This window comes from Monopterus albus, unplaced genomic scaffold (assembly GCF_001952655.1).
Source record: "Monopterus albus unplaced genomic scaffold, M_albus_1.0 scaffold91.1, whole genome shotgun sequence".
In the NCBI taxonomy this organism is placed as follows: Eukaryota; Metazoa; Chordata; class Actinopteri; order Synbranchiformes; family Synbranchidae; genus Monopterus; species Monopterus albus.
In genome coordinates, this window is record NW_018127971.1 from 548466 (window position 1) to 568985 (window position 20520).

A 20520-nucleotide genomic window follows, 5' to 3' on the forward strand; every position below is an offset into this window, starting at 1 on the left:
GACCTTGAGTAGAGATCATTTTGTCATCGCTAATACTTTTTTGATCAATATATAGTTTCAGGAAAAATCTGGAAACCACATTTCCAGATTTTTCATGACCACAAAATACAATAATGATGCATATTCATATGCACCTGTTCTTATAGCCACATTATACCTACAAACACATGCACAATATAGAATGGCAGCACAGTGATACTTACAGGTACACAGGCTTTAAGAGGAGATGAGATGGTTTCTCATTGACATGGTAGAGTGGGAATGGGTCAAATCCACCAATAAAATCAACTGAAAACAAAAGGATTAAACACATACATTATGGAGTAAATCAAAAGACAGACGATAACATGCATGATCAAAAAAAAAAAAGGTGAAAACAAGCAACCGAGAGATGAAATGGAAACAAGACACAATGCAGAGATGTTGAAAGGTAGGTAGCTTGCCAACAACAGTACATACTGCAAATCTTTTTTGTTTTAACTTTGACAAATAAAAATCCTTTAAAAAAAATCTCTGGCTAAATGTTTTTCATCTGTGCATCTGCCTAGGCCAGAGGGAGGGCTCAGGAACAAGCGAAAGCTGGCCAGCTGTCAAATAAGCCTTTTTATCGCTCAGAAACAGAGGTGACCTTCAGCCACCAACCGAATGCTCAACCCTTTCTGTTTATTTTCTCCCTTAAGAGTTCAGGCTCTTGGCATAGTGCAGATGAGCAAACAAATGTTACGCCATGCAAGAAGGAAGAGGGATACGCTGGTACCCAAGTGCTTCGCATCACAAATGCAGAGAGATACGTATTTATGAGATGAAGGAAAAGGCTCATGGCTCTTGAGAGTATGCAAAGGCTGAGTGAGAGGGAGGGGAGAAAGAGAGGGGAGGACTGGGCGCGTTTCACTTGTCGGTCTGACTGATAGGGGCCCAAAGAGAAAATGACTGAAAAAGTGCACCAGGAAGAGGCCAAATTGCCCAGGAGCTGCGAGCCTCTTGTAAAACACCAAAAGGAGTGGAAAAAGAGAAGCTGCCCTCAATGCTCCATTCTGTACACACCACATCTATTGCACGGCTGTCCAACCTGGGAGAGGGATTCCTCCTGTGTTGCTCTTCCTGAGGTTTCTTCCATTTCCTTCCCGTTAAAGGGGTTTTTATGGGGAGCTTTTCCTTGTCTATGTCAAGGGTCTAAGGACAGATGGTGTCATATGCTGAGCAAATTGTACAGCCCCTTCAGGCTAAACTACAAATTTGTGATATAGGGCTATACAAATAAAATCTGACTTGACTTGAACCTGATTCAATGGAAAAAGCATAAAACAAATGGTGGATTCCAGTTCAATGGGATAAAAAAAACAATAAAGGGTGGATCTGTTACTTTTTTGGGAGCCAACAGCTTAGGGAAAACACACAAACCAGACATGGAAACTATTGTAAAGTCCCATCAGTTCCATCCTGATATGAGGAGGCCAGGGTGGTCTGTTGAATACTGATAGGTTGGCAGGATGGGCCACAGGGTGTGGTGGGGGGACGGCCCTCTCACCCTGCACTGGATTCCTGGGATTCTACATTTCATCTGTACACACACAAACACACACACACCTCTTCCCTGCTCTTTTCTGTACCAGTGATTTTTCTCATTATAAGCAGGTGGGGATTTATCCCCTGCAATGATAAACTGTGCTAAATAATATTAATGGACAGTTAATATTAATATTAATAATTTTTAGACAGTCAGCCTGTTCATCGGTAGTCTGTCAATCCAACCTTTTAGTTCAGAGTGAGACATCATGAGAGCCACTGAACAGATGGTTATGAAAATGTCTAAGAGATATTTATAGTCCCAAGAGGATGACTCTTAATGACTATGGCAATCTCCTACTTTTTCTTCTAAACAGGTCAAACTTACCACTTGTACCTCAGCTCGAACACAAATGGCAAAATTCCTGTCCTGCCCCTATGTGCTGCTACCTGCTCTTATGGTGATGAAGATATTCTGTGCTTGTCCCTCACTGAGCCTTTTCCCCCTGTTCATTATTAGACACAGTGATCTGACCCCCGACCTTGAGGTGGATCTTCTATGCAGCTCGCTAACTGCTTATGGTGGAGAAATCAGTGTATATTCTGAACAGTAAAAACAGGGCTTTTAGAAAACACTAAGACACTATGTCAGGCAACGTGGTCCACTTTTTTAGGAATATTTTAGACTTGCTGAAGCAATCTGCTCTTTGTGCTTGGTCTGTAAACAGCAAACAACATTTTAAATATGAATGTGAAAAGGTACTTAGATGAAATGGTGGAAAGCTAAAAGCTTGCAGGCTTGTTCATTCTCAACAGATGCTTTAGGCACAGTTCTAATGCTTTGACATTCAAGCGTGGATGAGGAACATTTACAAAATGATCTGAATACACGAGGGGAGAACATTAACCATGTATTTAATTTATTTAGTGGCCTTGGGAACAGATATTGGCAGTTGATCAGTGCATTTGATTCCCTAATAGTGGAAAAGGCAACTCAGTTTCTTGCAGGTAGATGTAGCAAGCTCATTTTCACTTGAGTGGGCCCACAAAAAGAAAGAAAGAAAGAAATGAAATATATACATGTCAATAGTTAGGACATCTATATGGTGCTCCTAAAGAAGCAGGGGCTAATGTAAGATGATTCTGATTAAGTGGAAACTCGAAGTCAGTGGACCTGTGTTGAACTAGGAGCAATCTACAGAATACTGCCACATCGCCTACAGTGTGTGTGTGGGTGTGTGTGTGTGTGTGTGTGTGTGTGTGTGTGTGAAGGGTTAGTGAGCTGACAGTGAAATAAAATGCAGGCACAGAGATAAAAAGGAAAAAGACCAGGAGGGAAAAAACAGGGATGGTGAGAATAAAAGAGGGGCGTGTGAGGAAGATCAAGAAAAACAAGGCGAGACAGGTCAGAGACAGAGAGAGCGATAAAGAGCAGACAAACAGTTTGACATTTTGCTGTAAGAGATAAGATACAAAATACATTTATGGTCTCTCTCTCACTCCCTCGCTCTCCACCTCACACACACACGCTGTATTTTTGGGAGCTCCTCACAGTTGCCTCCATTCTAGATAACTGCATCTCTGTCCTCACACATCATTACACAGCCATCGTGCAGACTACTCATTTACTTTAAAGCCCAGTTTAGCAGTTTAATGCTTAGTAATTTTGCATATGAAAACTTTAGGTATGCTTGACTTGGAGTGCATTTAAAGTTAATCATCCATGCAAAGAGGCAGAACGGGAGAGCCCGTGGAAAGTTTGCCTGTATTTATGATAGATTAACATGAAGCAGCGAGCACTTTAATGTGACAAATGCATCAAATACTGCCATTGCGTTTATTTCTTTGTGCACTATTAGGGTTAAATTCTCATTATTTGTGTCTTGGTCACAACAACTGCTAATCACTTATTTGTTATACAATGTCCAGCACTGCCTTTTTTCTATTTTTAATCATATATTTATGTTCACATTGGCCCAATCATAACATTTATAGAGAAACAAAGCTTTAAATGCGTCTCCTTATACCTGAACATACAGTGGCTCCAGCAACTATGGCAGGTTCTCCAAGATGCTTGGAGAACAACCTGCCTGGCAAGAACCTTGAAAAAATAATTAAACAAAGTAAGTCATTACAGCGGGACGGTGACACAGCTAAGTGGAATTCAGACGTAGTTCATTTTATTATTTATGCCTGTGCTTTTCCAGCTGTGACGTGTCAAAATGTCTTCTGTGAAAAGGGTATATTCATGATCTTTGTTCTTGTTTGATGTCATTCTTAAAAACATACTGGGGCGATAACATAAGAAAAGGGTGTAGCTTCTGTGATGTTTTGACCTTTTCATCTACACATCCATCCCTCCAGTTGATCTGTCTGCTGTGGAGAGTTTCCTGATGATGTGACTCAGAACAGAGGGCAGCGGCATAATTAGCAGACATGCTAAAGCTAGGCTTATCGCAGTGCCAGGCAGCTAACTCCACGACCTACTTTACAAAGAGGATTTTCCCCACCGCTGGCTCTGCCGGTGTGTCTGCTCACCACCGATAACAAAGTCATACACACAAACACCTATACTCAAACAGTTAGTCACACACAAATACATTCAAGATATACAGTAGGTACAATTGAGGGCACATAGATACATGCACTTACAAAGTCTCATCAAAGAAGAGACCACTCACCCACACACACTATAAGTGCCTGAAAGCCATGTCAGACCCTGAGCTGACTATATATACAGTATGATGCTTGATATTCGCCCCACTGTGACTACTTGGCATCACGCAAGTGTGGGTGAATGTGTGCGTGTTTCATTCCACTATTTTTCCACGCACTCAAATCTAACTCACCCGTTTACCTTGAGAGTGAGAAGGCCCTCTGTATGACAGGAATTCCTGTCTTGTCTCCTTATTTGTGAAAAGCTCATCTTCCCTCATGTTGTTTATTCCTGTATATTATCCCGTCTCCTTTTGTCTCTCCTTGGCTTACTCCTGACAACCACCTCCCTCTGCTCCCCTCAAATACTCCTCCTTGTGTCCTTCCCTCTCTCTTTCCTCTCCTTCTGTCTCTCCTGAGACATCTTCCTGCCTGTCTTCTCTCAGTGAGGTGCAGTCAAATCTGGATGTTATTGACCAGGAAAGCTTGATGAGGCTGATACACGAGTGATCAGGGACCTCTAACTTTTTACAACCTCATTAAAAGCTCAAAATCCAGAAATGGGAGAAGAGACAGAGAGAGGGAGAGGGCATAGAGTTCTTAAACAAACTAAAACTGGATTTTGATGCATAATTATTTTATCGCCCTGTGAGAAAGCTGGGAGGAAAAGCAAAGCATGTAAGGGAGGAGTAAAGAGAAGGAAAAGTTGTCAGACATCACACAGCTGCTGAGGCAGCCATAGAGCTCAGTGTGGAAACGTGCTTTAATCTACACAGCAAATGAGAGAGGAAAATGCAAGCACAGCTGGTTTTTGTGTTGGTGTGTGTATCTGTGCACCTGTGTCTGCATGAACAAAACAGTATGTTGTGAATGCAAAGCGCAGGTTACAATAACAAAGAGCCAGTGGTTGGAAGCGATGTAGCAGTACTTTATTCCACACAGCTTAAATCAGAATGACTACGTAGTTTTTTTAAACCAACATTTCCATATTGCTCTGCTGCTATTTTTTATGATGTTAAACAAACAATTGGTGCCGACAGCCCGTGTAGGAAATTAATGAAGCTCAAAGATCACCAAAAACAATAAGAAAAGCCACTGAGGTCAAGGGTTGGTTTTTTTTTCTAGTTGACTGGACTCCTGCTGCTAAGGTTTTGCACTCAAAGGAGTTCATAGTGGTGACTGGTGATTTAACTGGCACTGCTAACCACTCATAGCCAGCGAATCTCTGGTATGTGACTGCCAAAGAACTGCTTGAACGTCTGTCCCAGTAGTCCACAGAAACACATGCAGAAACCCCATAAGAAATCCACCAAATTACAAGAGTCGGCTTTTAAAGATGCAATTAGTGTGATGTATGGTTTGGGTGTCCAGAAAAGGGACTGACATGATTAGCACCAGGCATCAGATACTTCATAATAGTATTTAAAAAATCATTCATGTTTGAATATATAATTGAAAAACTCTGAAATCTGACCTAATCCTCATAGAGGGAGCTTTTTCATTCAGTCATTATAAATGCAGCTATCTGACACCTACACCTCTCTGCATTTGGTTAAAGTCATTTGCTGAAATACTAATGAAGGCAGGCTTTCATGCATGTGGGAATAGCTAAGGAGAGCCACTGATGTGCTAATCAGATATTTATGACTCCAACTGACCCTTAGACCAAATGGCTCCTGCCCTCTAACTGGCTACCTTCCAGCAGGACCTCTGACCTACTGCCTGTAAGGTCACAGCAGTTGAGTCATTTATCACAAGTGTCTGTCTCTGGTTTCCCCATCTTCTCTTTTGACTCATATCATGGTCCCCTGCCATATTTTCACACACCCTTTTCTCACTCTCTGCCTGCTTTATGCATGTCAAGGGTTAACTCTTAGTCACTTCAAAGAAGGATGTGTATGTCTGACAAGTTGCAAGAGAGACAGACATTAGGAGGAAGGTGTGTGTACAGTCTGCCCAGGTGACAGACAGCTGGGGCGACATACAAGAGGCATATGGAGAGAAGAAAGTGAAAGCCAGAGTACATTAAAGCAGGTGAAAGCCACATAGGATGATGAAGAGGTGAGATGAGGCGATGAGTGCACATGTGAAAGAATGGGCTGAAGTAGACGTGAAGAGGGAACACATGGCTGTTTTGGTTCAGGAGGGTGAGAGGAGCCCCAGCTGGTGTGGGGGAGGAGAGAGGAGAGAGAAAGGGGATAACCCGAGTGGTGACAGTGTGGGGGGGGGGATAGGAACAGAGACTGATGAAGAAAGATGTAGCCCTGTTCTCCTCAACTCCCACCTCATGTGTGTGAGTAGATCTGGGTAGTGAATCATTCAAGACTCTTTCAAAATTAATTCTCTGTGTGTGTCTAAGGACAAGGTTAAGAGACTCACAGCTGTCTTCCTCCTCAGTGATAGCGCTGACAACATAACAGGCGTACACGAAGCCCAGGAGCTGTGAACACACAAGCAAACAAGCGAGGTTAGACTCCACAGACCTGGCAGTGTGCACTCGATGTACAGCTGTGTTTTTGCACTGACAGACAAAAAGACAATACAGAAAGAACATCTGGAAAAGAGGAAGCAATGTTTTTGTGTCTCATTCTTTTGTCAGGCCCATAATTTTACTGTTTTGGAAAATTCTTGGTGCTCTTACAATACCATTTTCAGCTGGCAGCTGTTTTGAGTTTAAAGAGAAAAAATCTAAAATCCAACTAGCTAATGGTAAACGGACAAAGTGGGCGAATAGCTGGTGAACATAGTGGAGCAGTCACTAAAGATCTACATAGTTCACTCTGGAGATGGTGGAGAATCAATCCAAGCTACGAGGAGAGCGAACCCTGGACATCCAAACATTAGTTGGCCAGAAACACGACTCCAAAGTAATGATAACGTTGCTCTAGGGCTACCCCCCTAATAGTCGAATAGTCCATTCATTAGTCGAGAGACCTGTCAGTTGACTGAGACTCTTCTAATCGAGCCTTTGTTTTCATTTTGTTATAATGTATTTTTTGTCAGCCAGTGAGCATTACAATAGAGGGTAGCCCAAGCCTGGTAGTTTGTCGTCGTCTTCTCCTCATTTTGTTCAATGCTTCCCCCTGTGATTCTGTCGGGGCTTTCTGCAACATGAAAACATCAAACATACAGTTACAACATGTGCTGTGGTTAACTGAGGGGAGAAGCTCAAACTTGCTGGCAAACTAGGCTGTAACCACATCTCAGAAGAAAAAAAATGCCGACAAGTGCGCTGCCTGTCTCGTTGATGTGACAAATCCATATGGCAGCCCGACATTATATACTGTATAATCAAATCAAATAGGTCACAGTTTAAATACTGCATCATATGCAGCTGTCTTTTATTGATCTTTAAATGCTCAGAAATCTGTTCCTTTCACTCTTGTGCATTTAAATACTGATGTTTATGTGATCAGAGAAAGAAATGAAAGAAAGAAAGAAAAAGAATGGCTAGTCGAACAGTCACACTGACTGACAAAATCCTTAGCTGGGTACGGCCCTGTGTTGCTCCCTAACTGGTGGATGTGTAAACAAACAAAAGTTTGCTAAAAGTTTGCCAACTTCAAAAAGGTGATGAAATGTTAGTGCTGCTTTTCACAGCTCTACTGCACTTTATTGTAGTGTCTGTGCTGGCAGTGCTTTCAGTGTTGACAGGGTATGTTCAGGAGTGTACGTACACTAGTCAGTTGCATGCAAAAACACACCAAAAAGCAAAACCAAGCACACAAGCAGCTGTACAGCATGACACATGTGGGCAAACACGCAGCGCTGAGAATAGCCTGTGGAACTGGCAGATGGCTATCAGACTCAAACAGACACTGTGAGAGACAGTCTCTCTCCACCCATCCATCCATCATTTGGCACTCTGCCATGCCAATTAACACAGCATTGGGCACGCTGCCCTCCTCGAACACTGGGTGCACAAACACAGAACCCAAAGGGGGGTGAAGGACTATATGTGATTGTGGCTATTCATATAACATTGACTCAACATATAATTTATCTTGTAATTTTAAGAAAAACAAAAGATGATGTGGAGTTTGTATGTCTTTCATCTCTCGTTTGGATTTTATCCCATTTTCATGCAAACAATATAATTATCCTTTATTGTAGTTCATCCAGATGTAGATTAAATGCTTTATTTATAAATGAAATGAAGGTGTGGTGTCTGGTGGAAAAGCCATTAGGTGTGTCCTCTAAGTAAGATACACAACTCTCTCTCTGCTTCTGACTCACTTGTTTTTTTTTTCTCTAGTATCTAATTGCTGGTCTCGCCACAACCATTACAGCAGCAGTGAAATGGAGGGCATTAGCATATGTATAAAGCCAGTGTCAAACACAAGATGGTGTTAACAGTAGGGGGCACACCCCGTATTTCAACTGTATTGTGTCTGTGTACGTGTCCAGGTGTGCTTTTCCTGTAAATGTGTGCACCAAGTGTGTCCTTCCGTGATTTTCATAAGGGGCCCTGATTACTGTTGTGGTCTGGGATTGAGTCAAACATTAGTACAGGCAACATGTCACAGGACAGGAGAAAACAGCACAGTGTTTGTGTATCTTATATACAGATGAGTGAAAAATTAAAGGAAACCCCAACATTAAACACATTAGTAAGGTGTTGGTTGACTGCGAGCTACCAGGACAGCTTCACTGATTCTACAAGTGTCTGAACCAGTCTTCCAAAATACAGATGGTAGTTCAGGGGGCTGTTCTAGGCCCTGTTCACATTAACAATGATGCTGTTGTGGAAAAAAATGCAGCTCTCCTTTATTCATTTCCCTGAGAACACTGTATTTACACAGCACCGATGTCAATGCAAAGGACTGCTACCAAAAAATGTCCAGCATCAAAGTTGGACCTGTTGAACTTTTGACTCGATGCAACACAGCATCAACTGGCAACACATACACATTCCTGGTAGATTACTTTGCAACATGAACAGGGTAATTCTGCTGTTTACCTGACAACTGTGGTAACAGAGGATAAAAGAATTACTGTCATAACCTTCCAGAGCTGTACAATCCTGTGTCGTAGCATCATACAAGGATGTGCAGTGTCTGGTAAGTCTTTAAACTTTATTTCTCATTTATAGAACCTGTTTCACAAAGGCAGTTTGTGAGTACTGACACACTATTGCCATTGCTCTGAAGATAATGTGTGTGACATACTGTGGCTACTTTTAGCTTCACTGCACACTTAAACATAGCAGTTGTGACTAGACAAATCCATCACAGCACACATTTCCTCAAATTTAATATCTTTAATCAGTAAAACTCAAACCCCATGGGAGCAGCCTGTCACTGAAAATCACCGCTGTCGCTCACACTCAACTGATAACCGCTGAAAGCAGGACGATCTGGACACCAAATCAAGACAGACTGTAAAGAAGAAGGACTGTGAGTGATGTCTCTGCTGGTGTTTGTCTTTCATTTTAAGAAAGTCGCCCCATAGGCTGATCTTAAACCTACCTGTCTAGTTTGCTTTCTATTATTTCAGTACATTTTGTGTGATGAAAAGGAAGATGGTTAGATCTGAACAGTGAACACTTGGTGGCTTTTTGCTGGAGCCACTGCAGTTTATCACCAATATAGGTCAGTGTCCTCATGCATATTAAATAGCCTTAAGTGACACTCTCCTACACACAGATACTCTTCTACATTCCTTGCTGACTGTCACTTCTGGAGTTCAGGGATCATTTTGGAGATAAATTTCATATTAATTAAGCTCATAAAGCCCCCGCATGTCCTCTGAGACTTGATCTCGGTCTGTGTGAGAGGACACTCACTGGCACTGGCCATTTTTTTAAAATTGCACTTTGTAGTAGTTGGTTTTTTTTTTTTTTGACACTTTCTAAACCAAAGTCTTCACATCATAGTCACTCCTCAACTCACAAGTCTCCTCTGCCTTCTTTTCTCTTCATCTCCTCTCTGTTCTCTCTCCTCCTCTGCAGGTTGCTGGACAGTGAACGATGACAGTGAACTCACAGAAGGACGAAGGCAGAAAACTGGATACAAAGGTTCAGCGCTTGATGTGGGAATACATCAGAAGCAACGCTGTCCTTCAGTGGGCATTCACTGAATATTTACAATGTTTCACAAGAAAGTAAAGAAGGCATTTGTGATAGTTCAGCATTTCTCTTCTCACGTAATTAGAGCAAAAAGAAGTCGAAGGCTCAGTCATTCATGTGTGTGCATGAGAAGAAGGCCAGCTGCTAGAAAAGAAGGGTACTTGTATTTGCATAAGCTAATGAAGGTCAGGTTTATGCTGAATGTGCCAGAAAAAACACATAACCACTACTGACAAGACACAATCATTCACACTTCACTTCATGATTACTCTAGGAGCTTGCAGTCGTCTCAGTCATTCTAGACAAATACAGTCAATAAGGACTACAGTCAACTGTCAAGACATTTCCAAAGCTAAAATTTAATTTATAAATTTATCAGTCCAGCTCACTACAAAACTTCCAAACAACTACATCCTACAATGTGGGCCTTTTCAGACTTTGCACCCGCCCAGTAGAACATCAAAAAATGACTCAACAGTTTTGACTATTGTTTAAGTCATTTATAAAGCGAGAAAAGCCCAACAATCCCCAGTAACAGCTCCTCAAATGTGAAGATGTGTTGCTTTTCTCTGTTTAGAAACTGGGAATCTTTGGGTTTTAAACTGTTGGTACATCAAACCGCAACCAAAATAACCTTGGAAATCAACTGGGTACATCAGAAAAAAAAATCCCAAGAATTTCTGTTGTGAAATTTTGATGGTCATTTTTATAGTTAATCATTTACTTAGTTGCAAAGAACATTAATTGATTCATCAATTCTGACTATAATTGCTATTTTCAGCCCTACATGTGTCTATTCAGTAGCATTCGGAGTTCATGTACATTTGGAGGTCTGTCTTGTCCACAGCTGATCAGCCTGTGCAAGTGATGGACATGGGAGTTGATCTACAAGATAATTAACACACTACTGACTGTGGCGTCTGGGAGAAAATTCACTACGTGAATAATAATACACAGGCAGAATGTATCACATGGTAAAGGAAGAACAGAAAAAGAGTAGGAGGTAGGTGGTGCAGATGTCTTGTAGGTTAATTACCCAGGACGTTCTGTCTGACAATAAGGTTCAAGCTTCACTGCAGAAAATTAGATGTGTGTGTTTGTGCGTGGGCAGCTGCATGTTTAATGACAAAACATGATGAGATTGGGACTACAGAGACCACATCCACCTGTTCTTTTCTACCAGCCCCCTCTCCAAATGTGCACACACACACACACACACACACACTCACATAGATCTATACAGCTTACATACAACCACCTGGGGTTGTTAAGTGTGTGTGTGGTGCCGATTTGCTTCTTCCACAACAAATAGCTGCTACTGCAAAGCATGCTAATGTCCAAAAACATGACACAAATGTACAAGAGGCTGCCCATGTAGAATGAAAAGCTCTATGAATGGAGAAAACACTCGCTGTTCTTCACATACAGCACTGTGAAGAAGATTTTTAGATGAGGTCTGACTGAGCAAACAGAACACACTCAACAAGCAAACACGCCACTAGAAAAGATTAACTCCTTTAATGGTGCTTGTTTTTCTCTTCTATGTCCTCTCCTGTTTTGCTCTTTTTTTGTGCATTGTCAAAAGTTTAAACAGACCAAATATTAGAGTCAAATAAATCTGAGGAAAATCCCTTTTCTTCCAGAACAGATTAACAATTAAAGCTCTTGGCAGAAACAGCCTTTGAAGTATAATGTTGGGCACTCATTTTTTATGATGTACTGTGGGTAGCCTCACACAATATTCAGAGGTCCACTGGAGACTAGTTCTCTCCTCTGGTCTTGAGATTCTCCTTCTCTTCTTTCTGGCAGCAGCCAGCAGACCTAATAACTGCTCACCTCTGCATCATAGGTCTTTTAATCCTGGGTTCTTTATAATCCTTTGAAGCTGATGCTGTAAAACTTGCAGTGCAGTTACAATCCCGTGTCAGCATCGACATATTCCAGAGGTGCTTTCTGCTACTATCATACCAGACAATGCATGACCATTTACTGAGAAATTACTGGACTTCAAATACGAGCACATCAAAAGATCCGTCCAGTTGTCTCTCCATGCAGCATATACACAAGTGGGAAAAAACATATTTACCTCAGTGGTGATGGTTGTTCAGCATGAGAGTTTGGAAACACAACATAGACTAATGGACTTATCAAAGCGAGCACACTGACCTTTTGGGTGAGTGAGAGGGCCGGGTGGGGTGGCCATGCTGTTTTCATGCTGCTGAACTGAGTGAACCTGAACAAGCACAAAACACACGGTCGACCCAATAGGCAAGCACAGCCCCAAGCGGTAATCACAGGGGGTCTGTCCACATGAGTCCTACTGAGGGGCCCCCCTTTAATTAACCAGAGAGCGTTATTAGTCACCCACCCAACCCTCGCCCCTGGCCTTAAAACAAGCCACACTTTAACACAGAGAGTAGACTGACATGACAGAGCCTCTAAGCTCCAGAGAAAATGAGAGAAGGAGCAAAACTGACAATGAATGAGAAATGCAGGGACAGAGAGAAGTGCGCTGTCAGTTTCGTCATTGAAGTTGGTGACATGAAGGTCAAACAGTGTGTGAGAACTGGGCAGGAGAGGGACACAGGAAGACAAAGAAAAATAGAGGAAAAAAGAGGAAATGAGCAATGGAACGAGCGAATGACGCAGGCTGCACACAATCTAGTCAAAGCAGGTTTCCTGGGAATAGTGAGGTAACATAAGAAAGCATTGCCTGTGGCAGTAATAACCCACACCAACTGATATGTTGTCTGTGTGTATATGTGAGCACTGTTTCTGGCTGTTTTATAAGAAGTTCATAGGCTGACAACCCGTTGACATCTCCCACTACCTTTATTATGTAAGAGTGACGTCTATAGATGTACAAACTAAAAATCACATCTTGCACCATTTTTCTTCTTCTCTCTCATACCTTTCTTTCTAACTACCCACCATCTCACCAGAGATGTTTTCTCACACTCAAATGTTTTATTTAACAGTGAACGAGATGCACAGAAGCAAAGGAAGACAAGAAGATAGAGAGAGGAGAAAGGCAGTGCAGATCTTTTTCAGACTAGACTTACAGGAAAATCAGTCATTATTATTATGCTAGTAGAAAAACTAGAACTATTCACTGGCAATATGTACCATAGGGTGGATGGGCAAGTAAGATTTCAGTGAAGGAAACAAAGAATATAAGGGCAGAGATGAGGCAAACCACTCCCCTCAGCGATAAATGAATAATACATTATGCCAGTTTGAAAAGGTTGCCTCCACTTCAAGCTCATCCTTTAAATCTTGAAGTTACTTTTGGCTGAATGCTGCCTGAAGCGGCAATAAGCAACAACACAGAGCTGACTTTACAAATTTTGGAAGCTTCACTCCTGAATGGCTTCCTTCTAGCTCATGATGAATCTGAGCAGATAGATGACATTGATGCCTCCATTACTGGCCAATGAATTCACATTTTTCATCTTAATGAAACATGCTCCTCTGAGCCTAAACTAAATATTTAATGGCCTCTCGACGCAACCTTGAAACCCCTCTAACAAAGACAAAAGGACACCCCACTTCCTTGTTTTTCTTTTCATTCATCCCTTCAACTCTCATCTGTGTGGCCCTGGAAAAAGGACAAACCAAAACAAAAGTGCACATCTCAGAGGACTCTCTTTTCCTATGCAGCACTTTGCTCTTAGCCTGAGAGGAAGTGAGGACACAAAGAAAATTATGCCTTCTGTGACACTGGGATTTCAGTACCAATTTCCCTGCACCTCTGGGGAGCTGTTCCCACAGAGATGCCATTGAAACGCAGGCAAAATTGTGTTGCCATTATATATGGCGGACTGCAAGCCCACATGAAGTGAGGAATAAACCAATTCACTGCTAATAATGCAGGGGCTAATGAGGTTCAGGAGAGAGCTGGGACTGTAAAGTGAGGTCAGCCATTTTATTACATTTCTTCATGTGGGTGATGGGATGAATGGTACCTATACCATACCATATTATCTGCATTCACAGTGCCTTCCCATGTGTAAATTAGCCCAACATTAGATAGTAAGAATAAAGACCAAGAGTAATCTGAAAGCTGCTGATATTCACAGCTGATGTATGCAAGTGTTGTCTTTCTCTCAGCTACCTACTGCCACCATTAAATATGCACCACTTGTTTTAATTAAAGTGACAATGACTGTAAAAACAGGTGCGATAGTGTATATGCGCGTTGCAATGGAGTCAAAGTGTGTGCATGCCAAAGTTACTGTGAGTATGCACATCTAAACCCAAGTGCCTGCTGTGCCAGCAACTAAGTGTCCTGGCCCCCGTCCAATGGGAGGTTAGTCAGCCATACATGAGTGTGTGTAAAATGTGAATGCAGGCAGGATGTGCGTCTCTGGTGTAGTCATGCCGAGCTGTACATAAAGGACAATAACAGCCCTTCCAGTGTTTGAGTAACCTGTTAGCAGCTGGCAGGTCTGAGCCTCAGCCAGACAAAACAAGAGATCAATTCTTCATTCAGCGACCAGGGAGGGAAGGGAGGCTGTGACAGACAAAATAACAGATTGCTAAGGAAGTATATTGAGAAAAGAGCTTGAAGAGAAACAAAACTTGCTTCCTTTCTTCCACGTTCACCTGTCTCATACATGAATCTGTGAGTGAGGTTCCTGCTGGTGTTAAGCATGTAATACGGTGAGTTCCTCTGAAATGTTCAAACATGCACGTATCAGCGTGTCAATATGTCACTGCTAAAGTCACATGTGCACTGCAAACATGTACTCACAGCAACAAGAATCTGTGTCCCGCTATGCATGACCTCAATGTACTGGTAATCCATAATGCAGCCCATGACAGTAATGTAGGAGTGGCTCTCTGTGGCGTGGACCCCTGATGCCTGTGGCATCTCTCTCCTCACACAGCCCGGCCCATGCTCGCTCCACCAGGAGTGGTGGGCTGAGATGTTAAATGTCAGCAAATCACTGTCCTGGAAGAAAAAGAAAAAAAAATCATTAACTTGTTTGTTTGAAATTCTGACCTCATGGCAGAGCTAGGGGAAGAGTTAAGGGATCACCAAAGTGATTACAATTCATTCTGAGGGGTACATGAGCATCTGAACCAAGTTTCATCTCAACCTGTCCAATATTTGTCAAGACATTTAACTAAAATCTAAAAGTCTCATGGTAGAGCTATATGGATCCCCAAAGTCATTAGGATTCATTGATTGTTTTTGCTGCTTAAAAACACCAAAAATGAAATTTGATTCAATTTTCCAGAAACAATGTGTATTTCTCAGGGTAATTCACTGATTTAACAGTCAGCAGCTTTCTCTGGAACAAACTGTTGACAGTGTGTTTGGTGGTTTATCCACAGTGACAAAGATGGCTGAAGAAAGAGATGCTGCTGTTAATTAGTTAAATGTTTTATTCACTGCCTTGAGCATTAACAACTGAAATATTATTTACCTCCATCTGCATGGCTACATACTACTACTGGTAAGTAACAATAAAAGGTTTCTTCATAATTTGGATGAGCTGACTCTTGACTATTTTTATAAGAAGACTGACAACACAACAGCTGAAAGGCGATGACATGGCTAAAGCCCATGGAGCCACATGCATTCACACGTCACGAGTACATGAACTTTAGTCAGCTGAGCCAACAGACTTGGCGTTTCTAAAGAAAAGCTCACAACTTCTTAAGCTGTACCACAACTTTCAGAGCCAGTGTTTTATACATATAACTCTTGTACACCCTGGCAATGTTTAATCTGCACACAGCCACATGAGCCCACACATACAGATGCTCACAACAATCAATACCCCAGTACAGCAATCTAACCAGCAATCTACCCCATGGTGACAAGACGTGCATTATTAGCAGAGCCCAGAAAACATCTCCGATCTGTATCAAGCCCCACTCACACGTCCATGGACATGTCAACACAGTCAAATCTGCAACAACAACTTTCACCAACAGATCTGTGCAGTCAGTGGAGAAAATGGAACAAGTCATGAACAATATCAAAATAATGCCACTGTGTGAAACCCTTCTCTCTCCATGTTGATGATTCACTGTCATTCTGTCTAACCCTCTCAAACACAGCCACACAAACAAGGGTGGCTGAAGGTCACTAGGTAGGACTGGGAAGACTAATGACTTGACAAATCATGCCAATGATTGAGCCTGCGATCTAAGGATCCCAAACCAAGCTGAAGCTGCACTCACCACTGCAGTACATCAGCAGTCAACAGTGAAGAGGCTTTTGGCCACTTACTGTCAGGAGTGTTATTGTTATACTCCCACACACCCCATAGCACAAATCAATCCAACTATATCATAGATTCAAGGTTAGTCTACTGATATTGCTCAAACAGTTTTCTTTAACAAAAGTCAATACAAATTTGGAGACGGTCCTTTCACTGGAACTAAATAAGGCATTCTATAATGCTAAAAATCAAATAATTACAGTTTTATTTCTGATGATTTATTGTTTCTGAAACATACAGAAAAGAGTTTTTGTGTGTGATCACATTTAGAAGCAAATCTGAGTGGCTAACTGGATGTTGCAGAGTCTTCTGGTGCTGATCAGAATCTCATATTTACCTAGATTTCATAAAGGTGTGCATGCATATTGACTCAGGAGCTGAAGACGGTCTGCTCTCATCTCTAAAACCAAGTTTGCAGCCACTGAGTGTGAGGGGAGATGGAGGAAGAAAGAAACCGAAAACTTCATTTACATTTGAATGTGACATTTGTCCATGTCTCTTCTTCTGTTCTAACTCTTCAAAAACAAAATGATCTATATACCTTCCTGTGTACTGTGATTTAATGCAACTAAAAACTTATTCACCGGTTTCTGTTTTTAGAGATGAATGTGATTCTTTTCACATGTCCTGTACCAGATAAATTTAGGTTTAGGGTTCAGCAAATTTCAGTAATAAAAGTTATAATAACAGACTCTCAAACCTGGCTAGCAGTTCTGTGAGCCTGAAATGGTAACATCAACATGCTAATATGCTCACAATGACTGTGACTGCATTTAAATTCAATTAAGTAACCAATTTACAGTTGGCTTTCTCCAGTAATCTGATTTCTTGACTGTCAGGTAAATAAGAAACCTGGTTTCCATAATTGGGGTAGGGGATTTGAGAAACCTGAAGTCCCAAGGCAGATTTACGCTGAAGAACGCCAATTTCTCTGCCATGTATATGTGTAACTAGGTTTCTAATTGACTTATTAAAAGTGCACATGTGCATGACAAAGGGCTGTAGACAGGGAATAGAGAATGGAGAATGAGTTGCAGGATGGAAAGAGAGAGCATTATCTGAAGTCTGACTAAAACTGAAACCAAAGTGGCCTGTACAAGTCTAAATACTCCACCAGTGAACATATGAGTATTTGTTCAATTCAAACAGTTCCTGCTGTGAAAAGGAGCTCTGTTCTGTCTGCCTGCCTGATAGGGAGCAGTCTCCCTATCACTATATGGTAGCCAAGCTTCCACAGTAAGTCCAGGGTAGATGTAATACATGGATTTACAGAAATGCATTCTTTGATTATCTCCAACACCTGATGTCTCAGTAACTAGGTTAACATTCTGATGTTTTGGTGGTTTTAGTGGGTGTCCTTGATGTGCACGACATCTTCAGTTTGAGTCCGGCTGTGGACCTCTGTCACAAGTCTCCCCCTTCGATGTTGCTCAGACTACTTTCCTGTCTATCTACACTGTGCTGTCAATAAAGGATAAAAGTTTTAAATAACTTTTTAAACATGCTGAAATTTAACAGGCAATGCGTTAACTGGATATATGTTCCAAATGAATCCAACAGTTCTCATGACATTTCGCTACAAATGTCAAAATTAGGGTGGTGCCATAAGAAAAGAGAGAAGAAAAAGGATTTTAAATGAGATTGGTTAAAATCAGAGTTTACTGTATTTGAGGATTGTATCTACTAGACAACATTTCTGATAAGAAAATGCCAAAATGACATTTGCTGGATTTCTCCAGCGTAAAGTTTCTATGTCTGCACTCTGTGTATCGCGTGAGAGAGGATGAATAAACAGAGAGTGAACAACTGGGGACTGTTTAAAACAGAGGTGTGCATAGAGCAGCAGGGGCCTGTCTGTCAGCCTGTCGTTCACCATGAGGGAGGAGATAAGGGATCAACAGGAGGTGACAGAGCATGTGGCATATGACTCTGACAACCTGCCCCCTCACTTCCAGGGGCTTGTCATCCATACACACCCCCCAGTACAGTGAACTGGCTCTGTTCTATGATAAAATATGTTGGGGTCCTTCTCAGAGGGCTGTGTATCAAGTTTGGTCCTGCATGTGTGCCTGGGGTGAGGGTGTGCACTCCATTAGCCAGCTCTCCTCCTGGCCACCATATGCAGAGCTGTGAGCCCAAGCTGCCTCCATCTGTCGGGTTAATGCCCAGTCTCAGCCCCAAGCAGCTGGCCCTTACAAGCCTCATTATTCTAGCAGGACTCGTGCAGGAACATACAACAACACACACATATTAAGTGAGAGACCGACATGCTTGGTGGAGCCAAGCTCTATCACACGATGACAAAGTCACCAGTGGTTGGGAAGGTGTTTCTGAAACTCATTTAGGCTGAACAGGTGTCAGATGCATATTGCCTATATGAAAACATTATTTTAATAGTCAGCAGGCAACTGGGAACATACCCATCAACAGCTAGAAGATGGGAGGTGAATGCTGAAATTAAAAAGGCAAGACACAGACCTTATAAAATATGTTAAATACAAAGATTGAAGGAGCAGTGAGCAGAGTGAAAAAGGAGGGAGGGGGAATAAATGTACAGGTTGAAAGGTGTTAACCAAATGGTTTAAGGTAAAAGTTTACATGCACGCAGATTATTTTTTGAAGCAAGTGGGTGCGATTTGAGCAGAGCGGGATGCAACGCGAGTTGGGCGCTGAGCAATAATGAGCGCAGTGGCCTGGTGCAGCTTTGAGCTGGGGAGCAGAGCTGGTGAACAGCTCCATGAGCGAGGAGTGGAAATTCTTACCGCTCCACTCTGCTCATATACTCTGCCCACTGTTGGCCTTGATGACAGCTTTGCACAGTACCAGCAATATCCTAACCAATTCCTATTAGAGAAGCTATTCCTGGTGTAATAAACACTGTCACAAGGTCAGAGTCTGAGACTGGAGAAAAAAACCCCACTAACTCTCATTTGAGGCTTTTTCCTGGCCAAGACTTTGCCCTGACATGTCCCTGCTGTATTCACTTTGTGAACAGTAACTATAGAGGAAACATTCACACCAACAATCTGACATTAACAGCCTCTTTGTGCAGTGACTCCCCAGGTGTACACAGGTGAGTTTTAACCCGTCTATCTCTCTTCTTAGTCTTCACACTGTTATTTCTATAACTGTGTGTGTGTGAACAAATGAGAGCAATATTATAAATGCCTTCCAGGAGAATGTCTGAAGCTGTGCATCCCTATTCCCATATTTAAACAACTACCACATCTCGTTCCCTTCCGTGATGGCTGGTTTTTCACTGCACATTTGGGTGTAGCAGTGAAAAGCAACTATAAACACCTGCCTTCCGACTTGGTTAGATGACACATCTGACAATCCTGAGCCATCTCCAACTAATCCATGTTGTCTTTTCAGTACTGCCAGGCTCCAGCCATGGAAAACAGCCCTTGCTGAACAGCTGAAGGTGGAGTTTTGAATAAAAATGCAGTCTCATATTTTCAGTATCAGGACCTCTCTATGTGCGTTGCTGCTCATTACCGCTGGCAAAAAAATAAGCATCTGACCTTTTTTTTTTTTTACAGCTGGTTTAAACCCAGGTTAACATTCCCACCACTAAATGTTTACTTTATTTAGGACAGTGGTTAAACTGCTAACTAGAACTGTTATTCTAATACTGTTGATTCTTGGCAGCTTATCAGAAACAAGCATTTTCCATGGTCATGGTATAAGTGACCATCAGTCATAACTGTGTTTTTGACTCGCCTACAAAAAAGACATCTACCATGTAGGTGGTACAACTCTTGGACACAAGAATATAAATCAGGCTTCACATCCCCACCAGCCTGCGACTGTGACCTTAGAAGGAAATGAACATTCATCACAGTACAGACAAATCCAACAGATGCATGATGAAATATTTAGGGGAAAGAAAAGAACTGAAGTTGTGAAAGTCTCACCTTGGAGAGGCCTCCTACGTCCAGGTAGAAACAAATGATGAAGATGTTCCAGGCCACCCATAGAGCAGCCCATACTGTATACTGGAGGGCAAACACACAGGTTATCTCCATGGAAACTAGATGTACTGAACAGAACAAC

General features: G+C 42.0%; 1 protein-coding gene across 4 annotated transcripts in view; it reads right to left on the bottom strand.

Moving 5' to 3' along the window:
• nkain4 (sodium/potassium transporting ATPase interacting 4) overlaps positions 1–20520 on the bottom strand; it is a 39272-nt gene that overhangs the window by 2061 nt on the left and 16691 nt on the right. Inside the window, exons 3-6 of one of the 4 annotated variants that reach the window (XM_020608080.1) lie at positions 20382–20462; positions 14982–15182; positions 6541–6601; positions 204–288 (exon numbers count right to left, since the gene is read on the bottom strand). In XM_020608080.1, coding sequence (XP_020463736.1) covers positions 204–288; positions 6541–6601; positions 14982–15182; positions 20382–20462 — 428 coding nt within the window. Of the gene's footprint in view, positions 1–199; positions 289–6540; positions 6602–14101; positions 14742–14981; positions 15183–20381; positions 20463–20520 lie in introns of those variants that run through there. The other 3 variants (XM_020608081.1, XM_020608083.1, XM_020608082.1) reach the window with 3 other exon arrangements.